Source organism: Sinocyclocheilus anshuiensis, unplaced genomic scaffold, assembly GCF_001515605.1.
Source record: "Sinocyclocheilus anshuiensis isolate Anshui unplaced genomic scaffold, SAMN03320099.WGS_v1.1 scaffold152, whole genome shotgun sequence".
Taxonomy (NCBI): domain Eukaryota; kingdom Metazoa; phylum Chordata; class Actinopteri; order Cypriniformes; family Cyprinidae; genus Sinocyclocheilus; species Sinocyclocheilus anshuiensis.
The window spans coordinates 308073-321646 of NW_015555781.1; the positions used below are offsets into that span (position 1 = coordinate 308073).

At 35.1% G+C, this 13574-nt stretch overlaps 3 protein-coding genes across 3 annotated transcripts in view; 2 read left to right on the forward strand and 1 right to left on the reverse strand.

Moving 5' to 3' along the window:
* LOC107674575 (cell death-inducing p53-target protein 1-like) overlaps positions 1-6342 on the forward strand; it is an 8694-nt gene extending 2352 nt beyond the window's left edge. Inside the window, exons 3-5 of the mRNA XM_016468588.1 lie at positions 2836-3018; positions 3780-4050; positions 5383-6342. Coding sequence (XP_016324074.1) covers positions 2836-3018; positions 3780-4050; positions 5383-5494 — 566 coding nt within the window. The 3' untranslated portion in view covers positions 5495-6342. The remainder of the gene's footprint in view (positions 1-2835; positions 3019-3779; positions 4051-5382) is intronic.
* A 349-nt stretch (positions 6343-6691) lies between these two features.
* LOC107674726 (DNA-directed RNA polymerase III subunit RPC10-like) lies at positions 6692-10362 on the reverse strand. The gene is made up of 3 exons (XM_016468818.1): positions 10117-10362; positions 9270-9357; positions 6692-9126 (listed from the first exon to the last, which is right to left on the reverse strand). The coding sequence occupies exons 1-3, from the start codon at positions 10225-10227 to the stop codon at positions 8999-9001; spliced, it is 327 nt and encodes a 108-aa protein (XP_016324304.1). The 5' UTR covers positions 10228-10362; the 3' UTR covers positions 6692-8998.
* Positions 10363-10578: 216 nt separating this feature from the next.
* LOC107674670 (U11/U12 small nuclear ribonucleoprotein 25 kDa protein-like) lies at positions 10579-12280 on the forward strand. Its single transcript, XM_016468721.1, has 5 exons — positions 10579-10963; positions 11090-11180; positions 11252-11357; positions 11437-11511; positions 11649-12280. Exons 1-5 carry the CDS (start codon positions 10763-10765, stop codon positions 11704-11706), a joined length of 531 nt encoding a protein of 176 aa, XP_016324207.1. The 5' UTR covers positions 10579-10762; the 3' UTR covers positions 11707-12280.
* The last annotated feature ends 1294 nt before the right edge of the window (positions 12281-13574 follow it).

Here is a 13574-nt window from a genome sequence, read left to right on the forward strand (position 1 = left end):
TCGTGTGACAGACACAGTGATGAAGCTGGTATTGGTTAAGACAGCTGACTCCACTGTGATGTGACCCTCTCTCTCTCGCTTGCGCTCTCTCTCTCTCTCTCTCTCGCGCGCTCTCTCTCGCGCTCTCTCTCTCTCTCGTGTGTGCACACACACGATGCGCAAACTCCGCATTTGAACAGTCAATAGCAAATACTTAAACTAATAACAATATACATATATAATATATACAGTAGCTGATTCAGAAGCGCCAGATTGTCATAGCAAAGTCAGAATTACCTCCTCTCCTAGGTTCACGAAACGGTCGTCCATAAAATGCATTGCTGTTCTGTTGTAAGTAATCTTAAAGATTCCTAAATGCATCTACTTTCGGAAGGCCAAATAAAGTGCTTTTGCTTTCGCACTGAAACACACAGCGTCTCCCTGACATGGCTGCTTCAACACTAACTGCGGTTACTGAAACCACGCCTTCTTTCTTTGCGTGCACATTTGGGCGCATTATGCAAATATTTCCACATAGTGAGGTAGATATGTGGGGGCGTGTTAGAATGAGCCGGTTTGGGGGGGTGTGGCAGAGTCTTAACTTTAATAAAGAATATCTCTTTGGTTTTGAGACTTTAGTCTTTGCAACTTCAGGGATCTTATCTATGCACAATCAGCTTGTAACACTCCAAAGAGAAAGGAAAACTTGAAATCGCATCATAATGTTTGTAATCAACAGGAAGGCCTCTTGTATATCTACTGATTTGTATCAGATCTGTTTATTGAAGTTGAAATGGCCTAATGACGAGAGAAATGCATCAGTTATGTTGACATAATTTATGGTTATTGAGAAGCATTCTGTGTAATCCATTTCCAATATCCCAAGTAATATAGGATGTGAACTGGGCAACAAATTACTCTCATAAACCAACAGGCATTAGGTTCACACAACATTTATATGCTCCACATATAGTATAGTCACATGCCTTTGTTTTTGCATTTCCTGCTTGATCCCCATTGGCTGGTGGTAATCATTCCAAGAAAATGCAAATTTGATAATGTTTTGTTATATCACCTGCTAAGTCATGAAAGGGGACACACCTACAATACTGACATAGTGTCTGTACTTCGATTTGGCTTTCAAATGAGGTGCTGTTTTCACCACGATGGTCTTCTTTCTCATTTGCATTTATTTTTCCTAAAAGTAAACGAAATGACACATATTTCACATGAAGGACGTAACAGTTAGTCTTGACCTACATTATCTGAGGTTCCAAGAACACTGTGCCATTGTGTTTCTACTGTAAATGTTATTGCTTTAACTTCTCAAAGGCCCAAACTGTCTACTTAAACCCAAGGTGCTGAAGATCGCACTTATTTCATAACATTGCTTTGTATCCAAGTTACGTATTTTATTTGTCTGCTTTTGTTTTATCTCTAGATTTCTTAGCTGTTTAGTATAAGAAGAATCTTGATAAGTTGAACTAACTAGGTAATCTGTAACCGACAGATGGAATGATGCACCTCACCATTCAGGCACATATATTATGAGGATTATGCATTATATACTACCATTCAAAAGTTTGAGGTTGGTAAGATTTTTTTTTTATATTTAAGAAAGAAATAATTAATATTTGTCTCTTTTTTTTTCTTCACAAAGGCTGCTTTTATTTGATCAAAATACAGTAGTAATATTGTGAATATTATTAGTATTACAAATGTAAAATAACTCTTTTCTGTTTTTAAATATTTTAAAATCTAATTGATTCCTGTGATGTCAAAGCAGTCATTAATCTAGTCCTCAGTGTCACATGATACTTCAGAAATCATTCTAATAGGCTGATTTGGAACAGTTATTATTATTATCAATGTTAAAAACAGTTGTGCTGCTTAATATTTTTGCAGAAACTGTGATACATTTTTTTCAGGATTCCTTGATTAATAGAAAGTTAAAAAGAGCAGCATACATTTGAAATAGAACTTTACTTTCACTTTTGATCAATGTAATGCATTCTTGCTGAATGATAATATTAACTGGTTTTAGGGATGCACAATTTGTAAAAAAAAAAAATATATATTTTATTATATATATATATATATATATACAGTGGTGTGAAAAAGTGTTTTAATCGACGTGTTACAACACTGTTAATACCGGTATCACCGGGGGGTGGGGTTCGTTGGGGTTTTCCCTCTTCTCACCGCTTTGCTTCACTTTTAAAAAGCTTATAAATGCCTGTGCGCATTTTACTTACACTTTCAAGTTAGTGGCAATTCAGCGTCAATTGCTTGAATGGAAAACAACAAAACGATACAACGACAAACTCACTTAAACAGAACTTTTGTTAACAAACCGAATAAAAATACACCATGCTATAGGCCTAATATCGTGTGTGTGTGAGAGAGTGTGTGTGTATAATTATTTTTAAATAATCCAAATATAAGTTATGACATTAGAAGAAATGTGTAAGATTCTGCTATATTTTCACCAATCTTTTTAGTGACATATAAACTCATTTAAACTTTAAACTTATTAAGTTTGTCACAAACTTGTGGAGTTTCTGCAGCTGGAGTGCTGCTGTCATTGCAGCAAATGAGGGACAAGCCAAATACTATGACAGTTAGTAATCTTTCACTTAAATTGTTTGCTGATATAGTAATTTCTAAGGAAAACTGTATTTAAAAAAGAATGCAAAATTTGTATCATTAATTAATTAATGCAAAATAATTAATACAGTCATTTCACTAGTGGTCTCAGATGTTTGGACACCACTGCATGTTTATAATTAATTAGATCAAATCTAGCAGGAGGGATATAAGAGTTCTGTCATTTCTTTTATTTAACATAAAACTGTGTTTCCTCAGCAGCCAGTGCTCCAGTAACGACAGGACCTCCACAAGGGCAGCCGCTGCCTCCAGAATATGGACCTCCACCTTATGAAGCCACACTACAACCTGGCTTTGTTCCACCACATGTCCCAGGAGAAGGTCCCATGCCTAAGCATGTGCATATGCCAATGCCCATGCTTCATCCTCACGGTGAGTGTGCCTACCTAACTGACACACTAATGCATCAGCAGCCATTCAGAAAACATTAGCATTTCAGAAAGAAGAGCTACTACTAAATTAAAACCAAAATCTGTTGTGATGCGACAGGTTTCCAACAACGGGTAATTTTTCTGTTCACAATGAAACTGAAAGTGATGTGTCAGGCCTCGGAGCAGTATTACACAAAATGAATCCTTTTCACTTTTTTAATACACATTCTTGTGAATGGTTGATTGGTGAACATTATTCAGTAGAAAAAAATTGTTGTGTTTGTAATCTTTCATTAATATTTAATAACTCACTCCGAATTGAAATGGAATAGTTCAGGCAAAAATGAATATTCTGTCATCATTTACTCACCCACATGTCGGTCCAAACCTGTATCTATCTTCCATGTAACACAAAAGAATATATTTTGAAGAACCAAACAGTTTTGGTTCCCATTGACTTCCATAGTATTTTTTGCCCATACTATGGACGTCAATGGGGCCCGAAACCATTTGAACATTCTTCAAAATATCTTCTTTTGTGTTACACGGAAGATAGATACAGGTTTGGAACAACATGAAATGTTGTTAGGAACAACTTGAAATGCTTTGTAATTTGTCACAGTTGTTTTTGTAAGACGACATTTCCGATTAACTAGTACTAGATTTCACCTACTTTTTTTCATTATAGACAAAATTCAAGCTACATTGTCTACGAGATTTATTGTGTGCAGAGATCTGTAAAAATTCATTCATGTGTTGCAGGTGGTTACTATGCTCCACCTGGGCACTTTCCTCATCCGATAGCAGAGCAGTATGGCCCAGGGCCCAGTCACTTTGCTCCAGGCCACACAGCCACAGTTCTCGCCCCTCCTGGTGCCGCCACCACCACCGTGACTGTTCTACAGGGGGAGATGTTCCAAGCGGCTCCAGTGCAGACGGTTTGTCCACACTGCCAGCAACCCATCATTACCTGCATCAGCCACGACATCGGCCTCACAAATACTCTTATCTGTATGTTCTGCTTCTTTGTCGGGTAAGTGAGCAGTGGAACTGAACAGCACAATATGATCTGATATGACCCCTTCAGGGTTATTATAGTTAACTTAAACTAAAACTAAAACTAAAACCACGACCATAAAAAAAACTTTAACTGAAAGAAAATATAAAAAAAAATATATATTTAATTTTAGCATTAATTTAGGCATTTCTCATTTTCATTTAGTGTAACTTGTTTTATTAAAATAATTAAAACTGAAATAAAAAAAATTAAGAATATATCTATCTATCTATCTATCTATCTATGGATAGACAGATAGATATAGATATATATAGATAGCTATATGAAAAAACTAACAAAAATGACAAAAAAGCAACAAAATTACTAAAACTTTAAAATGAAAACAGGATATATATATATATATATATATATATATATAAATAACCATTCAAAATATTAATTAAAACAATAACAGTAGCTCAATAATACTAAGATAACACTGGACCGTGGACCTCTATATGAAATCATCTTTCTGTTATGTTTTTTCTTGATGTTGGTTGTATACTGATTTGGCAGACATACATTTTTCTAAGAAATAATAATAAAAGCTTATGTTAAAGCACTAAATAAGGTTTTCACGATGAGGCTTTTTTTCTTCATTATGATTTCAGGACAGTTGTATCACCTTGGCATTTTTTTGTTTTTTACCATTCAAAAGTTTGGGTATTTAAAAAAAATATTTTTGAAAGAAGGCTTTTATGTTCATCAAAGCTGCATTTATTTGATCAAAATACAGTAAAACAGTAGCCTAATGTGAAATAATATTGCAATTTAAAATGTCTGTTTTCAGTTTGAATATATTTTAAAATATAGTTTATTCCTGTGATGCAAAGCTGAATTTTCAGCATAATTTCTCCAGTCTTCAATGTCACATGATCCTTCAGAAATCATTCTTATATGCTGATTTGCTGCTCAATAAACATTTCTCATTATTATCCATGTTGGAAACCATTAATATTTTTGTGGAAACCGTGATAAATAAAGTTGAAAAGAAAAGCAGTTATTTGAAATAGAAATCTTTTGTAACATTGTAAAAGTCTTTACTTTCACTTTTGATCAATTTAATCCATCCTTGCTGGATAAAAGTGTTCATTTCAAGTGTTAATTGGAGTAAAACTCCACACCTGTCAATGGTGGTGTACATGAATTTTAGCACAGAAATTGAAGCAGTTTTCAAAATAGAAGAGGTGTATTCAGGTCATTGCATGCATGAATTGCATTTTTAATTTAGTTTTGAATAAATTAATACATAATGAGCCCTACGATATCTCTTTGAGATTCCTTCTGACTTTTGTCTTTGTTTTGCAGTTGTGATCTAGGTTGCTGCTTGATCCCCTGTTTGATTGATGACCTCAAGGATGTGACACACACTTGCCCGAACTGCAAGGGCTATATTTACACATATAAGCGCATATGCTAACAGTTTATCCCATCAACAATCATGCTGTCACCTCATTCTGGTGGGTGTAGACGACCCGTTTTCATTTGTTCTCTGTGTTCATTTTGCCTCAGCGGACAGTTCATATTTCCAGCCACCTCTCACTTCATGTAAGTATTGATTCTCATATATATATATTTTACAGGCACTTGACATAGTTACTGATGCCTCTAAAATTAAGCAGAGGTGATTAGCAGAGGTGATTGAAGGATTGGTACATTTTATATGCACAATGGTCAGTTACATTGTGTCATCCAAGCACTATTTTTATTTTAGCAGTAGAGTGTATACATTTAGCGAATATGTAAAAACATTAACCTTGAAAAGCTCATTTGTGAATATTACTGGGTTGCGAAGCTAAATTAAGTTCACTTCAGGGTCAGTATGGTTGGATTGTAGGATTATTATTTTATGCATTATTGTTTTATTTTAACATATTAAATTAAAGTCTTTCATGGCTGGGTCTGGGACTTTTGAAGTCCTGGAGTAATGTTGTTGCTTTTACATGTGAAAATGTCTCTATATTTGGCATGTTATGCAAATGTTATGGGAATTGTTTTCTTTTACTTTTGTTTTCAATTTCTTATATTTGTTGATAAGACTCATTTCAAGTAGATTTGATATATGCTTATCAATGTAACAGGCATTGTTGTAATGATGTGTCATTTTAGATGAAGGATTTGTATTGATAAAGGGATCTGTATGTCCATCTAAATCTCCTTTGAATAATTTAGAGGTGCTAGATAGCTTTCATTAAAGTTCATGGTGTTTTAAAGGAATAGTTCACCCAGAAATGAAAATTTGCTGAAAATGTATTCACTCTCAGGCCATCCAAGATGTAGATGAGTTTGTTTCTTCATCGGATTCAACAGATTTAGAGGAATTTAGCATTACATTACTTGCTCGCCAATGGATCCTCTGCAGTGAATGGGTGCCGTCAGAATGAGAGTCCAAACAGCTGATAAAGACATCACAATAATCCACAAGTAATGTGAGTAATCCACAAGCTGTTTGTAAAAAAAAAAAAAAAAAAAAAAAAATCATTAAGATGTTTTTAACTTCAAACCGTTGCGTCCAGAGTCCATAATCCATATTGCTTTCTCCAACTGTTCCTTTAATATGCCGTGCAGTTCATGCTAGGGACATATTTGTGGAATTCAACCAATATACTTTTCTTTCTTTTTTTAGAACTGTGAATCAAAAGTATAGCCACGGTGCTTTTCAAACCACTATACTAGCTGTTCTGTGTTGTCAGTAAGCTGTTTGAGACTTCTGTAAACTATCATCTGTTATTCAGTTCAGTTTATTAACCATTAATAATGTAGATCTGTGTTTGCTGATACTCAGATTGGTATATAAACAGCTATAATTACAGATCAGCGCCCTTTAACAGTTATTCTGGCCAGTACTGCTGAAAAACATGTTTAGAAGTGGACGTTGCATTATTTCTTAATTTCTACTTGATGTAGTGAAGTCGTCATCTTCAAAAAGGGAAGACATTTTTGGTAAAGGCTGTTCAAAGCTGCTTTGCTGTTGGAGTTCACCAGCATGATGAAGGACGCTGCATGCCATCACTGTAATCTTGCATAGCGCTCTATCGGGCCATATGTGCCCTCAGTGTGTCACACTGTGCTGGTTGCTGCACTGGGCTTCATAACTCAAAGCAGATTAACCCTTCGCTTATTAATACTGTGTGCAGCAGGCCACAAGGATTTAAAGGATGATTGTCCTGATCTTCCTTTTGTGTGTGTGTGTGTGTGTGTGTGTGTGTGTGTGTGTGAGAGAGAGAGTGTGTGTGGTCAGATTGTGATTGTAATTTTAATGGAATCATCCAAAGAGTTTCCTTTATTTGGTTTAGGGCTATTTCTGCATAGCTGTTTGTCCTGCCTGTGAAATTGTAAATTTTCAATTCATTTTGTTCTTTTCAAACATGTGATTTACTGCTGAAATGGTACGAAAGGTACAACATCAGCAGTGCTAAGACACTATATATCTCAATATTGAGACGTTTGTTTTTCATCTTTTGTTTAAAACTACACTAAGTAACGTTTGGGCCTGTAGCGGTTTAAAAAAAATAAACCTGCACGCGTTTTGCGGAGTAACATTGTTTTGGTTGTGCTTCGGCTTTGCTCCTCTACGTGGATGAATGTAGTTTGACGCACCGCTGTATCGGTGTGCGGGGTTTCTTTGGTTTTACAATGGCGATTTCCCGTTTTGAATGATCCATGGTCATTTTTCTCGTTCGTTGTGACAACAAAGTTTCAGCTTCACGCTTCTCCCACAACATAAACGCGAATATTTTCTCTATGTACGGATATATGCAATTTCCCGCAAAATCCGTCCCGACAGCTCTAAAATAGAAATAATTATTATAGGGTGATCAAGTTGTTTTTGGGTGAATAAAGGACATGGTTTGCACTCACTCTTTAGTAATATTTGTTTTCCCCATCAAAAATGTTACATAGTGTAGTTTTAAATGAAGATTCAGATAATAATTGTGTTATATCTCTGGTAGACAATCTGCCAACATTATAGCTATTTCACAATCAAGACTTTACGTCTTTCCATTGTACTATTTAACACAAAAGGGAAAACATGTAGCAATCTGTCTGTAAATGCATATAAACCGGCTGTCTCATTGTATATGATCTTTTTAATCAGATCTGTCCAAGGAACACTGCATTTTTATAGCATTTGCACATTTGCTCTATATTGCATATGCAGGCATTACAAAAATAATTTTAACCACATTCAGTTCCGATTTCAAAATATCCAGCAGAAATTCCAATGTACTATTTTCTGACTGAAAAAATTACCTCATCCTATCTGGCTTTATTTGATTCCATCACCCATGACCTGTAACATCATCAAGATACCTCTCCATCATTCGCAAAAACTACATGATGTGTTTGATTATTGGAAGATAATCTCCAGTAAATATGCATGCATGATCATGGGATTCACTTGCACTATCCTGTCTGGCTCCCTTTAATTGAATATGCTCTTGACTACGTAGGTCTACTTGCTTTGTGAAGTGACTTAATGCTGTTGCAGACAATAGATGTCAAGCTTGTGTTACATGAATGCAGCTGTAGATAGATGCCTTGAGAATAGTATATGACACTACACCAGATGCCATGCTCAACTCAAGTCTCAAATGTGTATGTAAAATAAAACTTATGGACTGATTATTTGAACAAATAAAAAGATAAACTGTGTCATATACGAGTAGTCATTTTATTACTTGCACACACACACACACACACACAAAAAAATCAGTCATCAGGCCAGTCATCATAATGATACATTAACATTCTGTAATAGTGAAAATAAAGTAGATGATGCATAAAGGCTGTCTGTTGTTTTTAATAAATGGTAGTTTTGGCTCCAACAAATAAATATAAAAATCTTCTAAAGAAAACCAAATTTTCTATTATGAGCACATATTCTGAGCCTCAAACAAAGCCCAAAACTAAGGTCTCTGATTTAGTCTCTCCAACGATGCCCACATTGTAGATTGCAGCACTTGTAGAAGGTTGTCATTGGTTCATCAGCAGATCTAGTCTGAATCTGCATAAAGTAGGCCCTTGGGTGCTCACATTTTGGACAAGGTTCTTTAAAGAAAAATGAGAAAGTGTTATACCTCAAAACAAATCAAGGATTAAAAACATTAATTTAAAGCCACCAGAATGTGTGGTCAAATATTCACTGTGCATACAAGTACTGTTTTTATTGCACTAGGATAACACTGTTTTACCTGGAGTGGAATCCACATTTTCCCAAGCAGCAGAGCCCCCGAGAACATCATCAACCTCCTTCAGTTTGGGGTAATTTCTGTTATTCACCTGTCAAAATAACCAATAGTTATTTCCACACACATCAGATATGTGTGTGTGTGTGTGTGTGTGTGTTTTTTATGTTGGCAGTGTCTCAAAAACTAGTGACAGCATTTTTGGGCAATGTTCTAATTCAGGAGTCTTTTCTCTCCTATGTCATCCCAAAGACCCCTTGGTAGTGCGTCTGAAATCATATAAAGTGTTTACTTCGTGGCCATTAAATTGTATGTTTTATATAGTACGAATTTGTGTATTATGGATGTAATCCAGACATACTACATCTGTCGTGTTGTGATTGTCATGTAACTTACAGTTGTGTACTATTTTTCATATACTATTTTTCGCCTACTACATATTAGGGAAGTATATTCTGATACAGCCACTGAATCAAAAATTCACATGATTTCTTCTGCGTTCAAATAAACTCACATATGTTCTAAAAGAAAAGTTCACATCTTTTTCCAGTATTACATGTATTTGAATGGAACGTTCACATTGTTTAATGTGACTGTAGTGTGTTATATCGTCATAATGTTAATAGACATTAATCTTATCATAATATTATTACATGTGTTGGAATCGAACAATAATTTTATTTCACGTGTCTAATCGAAGGTTCACGTCATCAGATATGAATCGTAATGACCCCTAATTTCATCTTCAACGTATTTTAAAGCATTCCATTTAAAAACAAACAAAGCACAGATGATCACGTATTTAAATAAAACGTTCCAAACGCGTTTCTATGTTGTAATGGTAACTCATTACCTTCCTCGTGATGTTGTGCACATATGGACATGTGTTACACGCGAATCTGAAGCATCTCTGCCCCTCTTCCACGATTAACACATTCCCACAGGTTGGACAAAACAGGAGCATTTTCAAGCGGTTATATATAATATTGAATAGTAAATACTGTTATTGTTTTTTTTTTTTTCCCTGATGCAACCGAAGTTGGTGTTTACACACATTCTCATGCCTAGTCGCTACAGGAAACACATGGTGGTAAACGTGCCTCACTATTCTCAGCTCGACATGAAACGAAATATAAACGCGAATAAACAATAATTATATGTCATATAATAATCTTATATATACCTAGAAATGTCAGAGAATATATAAATGTTAAATTAAAATATTCAAATGTAAAGAATTGTATCGGAAATATAATATAGAAACGTATGCGGAACTAAAGTTTGGTGCATCATAGAAATGTTACGATAGCGTGTTTGTTAAAAAAAAAAAGGATATAAGGAAAGCTGGAACGTAACAGAACTGTAGATGTTACAATTTCTTCAGAAATAATTGACCAACTATTCCATTTAAATGTACTAATAGTTTAATAAACATAGAAAGAACCTGACACTTTAATGTCTTGTATTTCTAGATAGTTTTTGCTTGTTATCAGTTGAAAATGGATGAAGTAAAGGAAGGATCCCCAAAGAATGTCGACGAGGCTGAGTTAGTGGAGAAAACTGTTGTAGATGAAATGAAAGAAGAGCAAGAAGAAGAAGACGACGAGGAGGCATTGCCCCACTCTGAATTTCTTGACATCTTTGAGGAAGGCCTGGCTCTGATGGTGCAGGACCCTTTACTGTGCGACCTGCCAATTCAGGTCGACCATCAAATAACAATGAAGAGTTTGTTTTAATAGAATAATATTAAAACAAGCTACATATCTGAATGTATTAATTCGTAAGATCTAGAATTCTAAATCTTTTCTGATCTTTTAAATGTTCAGGTCACATTGGAGGAGGTGAACTCTCAGGTGGCTCTGGAATATGGTCAAGCCATGACTGTTCGTGTTTGTAAGGCTGATGGAGAAGTCATGCGTGAGTTTTCTTGTTGGTAGTCGCAACTGTTATATATGTATTGATTCTAACTGGAGCAAATCTCTTCACAGCTATTGTGGTTGTGCAGTCTGCTACGGTTCTGGATCTCAAGAAAGCCATTTGCAGATATATGGAGCTGAAACAGCAGCGAGAGGGGGGTGTCAAACACATAAGCTGGTGAGACGTGAAAAAAGTATGGGATGTGATTTAGGATATGATTCCCCGCCCCCCTTCCTAATCTACTTTCTCTGTTAAGGAAATATGTGTGGAGGACATTTCATCTGGTCTTCAATGGAGAACAAGTAGAAGATGACAAAAGAAAGCTTAAGGAGTGAGTCCAAAAAAATCTGTTGCTTTTGTAGAAATGTGTTAACTTTTATTCATTTTTTGTGCACAATAGTTGCTGTGCTCTGAATCATGATATGTTTTTGATGTGATTTAGTGTGATTGTGTTTCATCTGTCCTCAGCTATGGGATCAGGAACAGAGATGAAGTGACGTTTTTGAAGAAACTGAGGAGGAAATGAACCGAGACAATTGCCAGTTTTCTTTAATAGGCCAAATTTGTAAATAGATATTTAAAGGCGTTCTGTTCCAAACACTGTTCACAGCTATTTTTCTGTGGAACAACAACAACAACAACAACAAAAAGCTTTTTTCTTTCTCTATTTTTTTTTTTAGCCTTTTAAACTGTTCTTTTCCATACAATAACAACATTTCAGTGACCACTGAAATGGAACGTGGCAGCTGTGGTCACCATGAACTTTGAGCAATGTTCTTTTTTAAAACTGCTTTTGGGAAGACTTTGTTTATTTCCTAATCCTGTGAAGACGGACACTTGTTAAAGCAATTATTCTAACAACTAACTTAAATAGTTATTTTTAGAATACATTTTATAAAGGCATTGTTAATTTTACTGAGACAGAAACCCAAACCATCATATTTGTAAGCATAACGCCATTAACATGTATACATCTATACAGCCACAAAACAGCTGATTCACTGGAAGTACATGTCTCCTAACGTGCTTTAAAGTCATATTTGTGTGTTTTATGTTTCTTTTATATTGATCAAAATAATTAAACCTGAACATGGTGAAAATGGGTTGTTTTCAAGAGTGCAATTTAAGTCCCCTTAATGTTGGTTTTAAAATGCTTATATAATAGATATATGTAGTTTAAGACCCTTGTCACGATGTGAGTTAGTAGTAAAATACAGGTAAACCACACACTTTAAATATTATGAACATGTTCCTCATACTGATCCGCTACAGTAACCAGCCTCTTATTTCCTTATTACTGCAATGTGAAGAGCAACTGAAGAGACTGCAGCGCACATGGGTACTTATTAAATGTCTATTTTTAAAAAAAATTTAAAATAGATAATTATTGTCCATTCACATTGTAATTGCACTTGGGTTAAGTAGTGTTTTCATATCAGGAATAAACCATTGTATTAAACAGTTCTGCATTCTTGACTAGATGCTCTAGAGCTATTAAGTTCTATTATGAAACTATTTGATCTATTTCAGAGTGGACGCTGTATGAAGGTTTGAGGCTTTTGGAGGTTTAAGTGAACCGTCATCTCAACCCTCAACATGCCTGATGAACAGCTGATGAACATTTTTGAGGAGCTGAATTGGCTGTCCTTTCGCAGACAGCAGCTGATTGACAAACGCAATATCCTGGCAATGCTCATCCAGTTCAAGCGATACAACGGCCAGAATGAGGAACGTGAGTCCCATCAGCTGAAACTACTTGATAACAGAAGCCAAATAAACCTTGAAAGACATTTAGAGATTATTCATAAATAAAGAATTTGGTTATATATACAAACATAGCTATTTTTTTTCATTGTATGGTGTTACAGTATGTAAGGAATAAACTAGGGATGCACCGATACCACTTTTTCCAGTACTCGCCCGATACCGATACTTTTATTTTTGGTACTTGCCGATACCGATTACCGATACCAATATTTTTATTGCATTTGTAAATTTTTAAAATATTGGGTACAGAAACCAAAAGAGTATGTATAATGTTAGTTGGTTAACTTTATTTATCAAATAGATAGTCAAACCTAAATTTATTCAGACACCTTCAACATTTCTCACATTATCACAGTTTATTCGCTATAGTTTAGAAAATGGTAATAAAATATAACAAGAACTCAGAGTTAAACGGAGTCAGAACAAATTCAACTTGATAATGTTAGATAACTTTGATAGAAAGGTATGTAGCCTAATGGATTACAATCAACCAAAAATCAGACAGCTGTTAGTATGACAGTATTTACACAACTATCAATACTTAGCCGGGCAACCCTTAGCCTCAATGACAGGCTGTAGTCTCCTGGGCATGCTGTCATCCAGCTTCATGCAAACCTGAACTTTTTT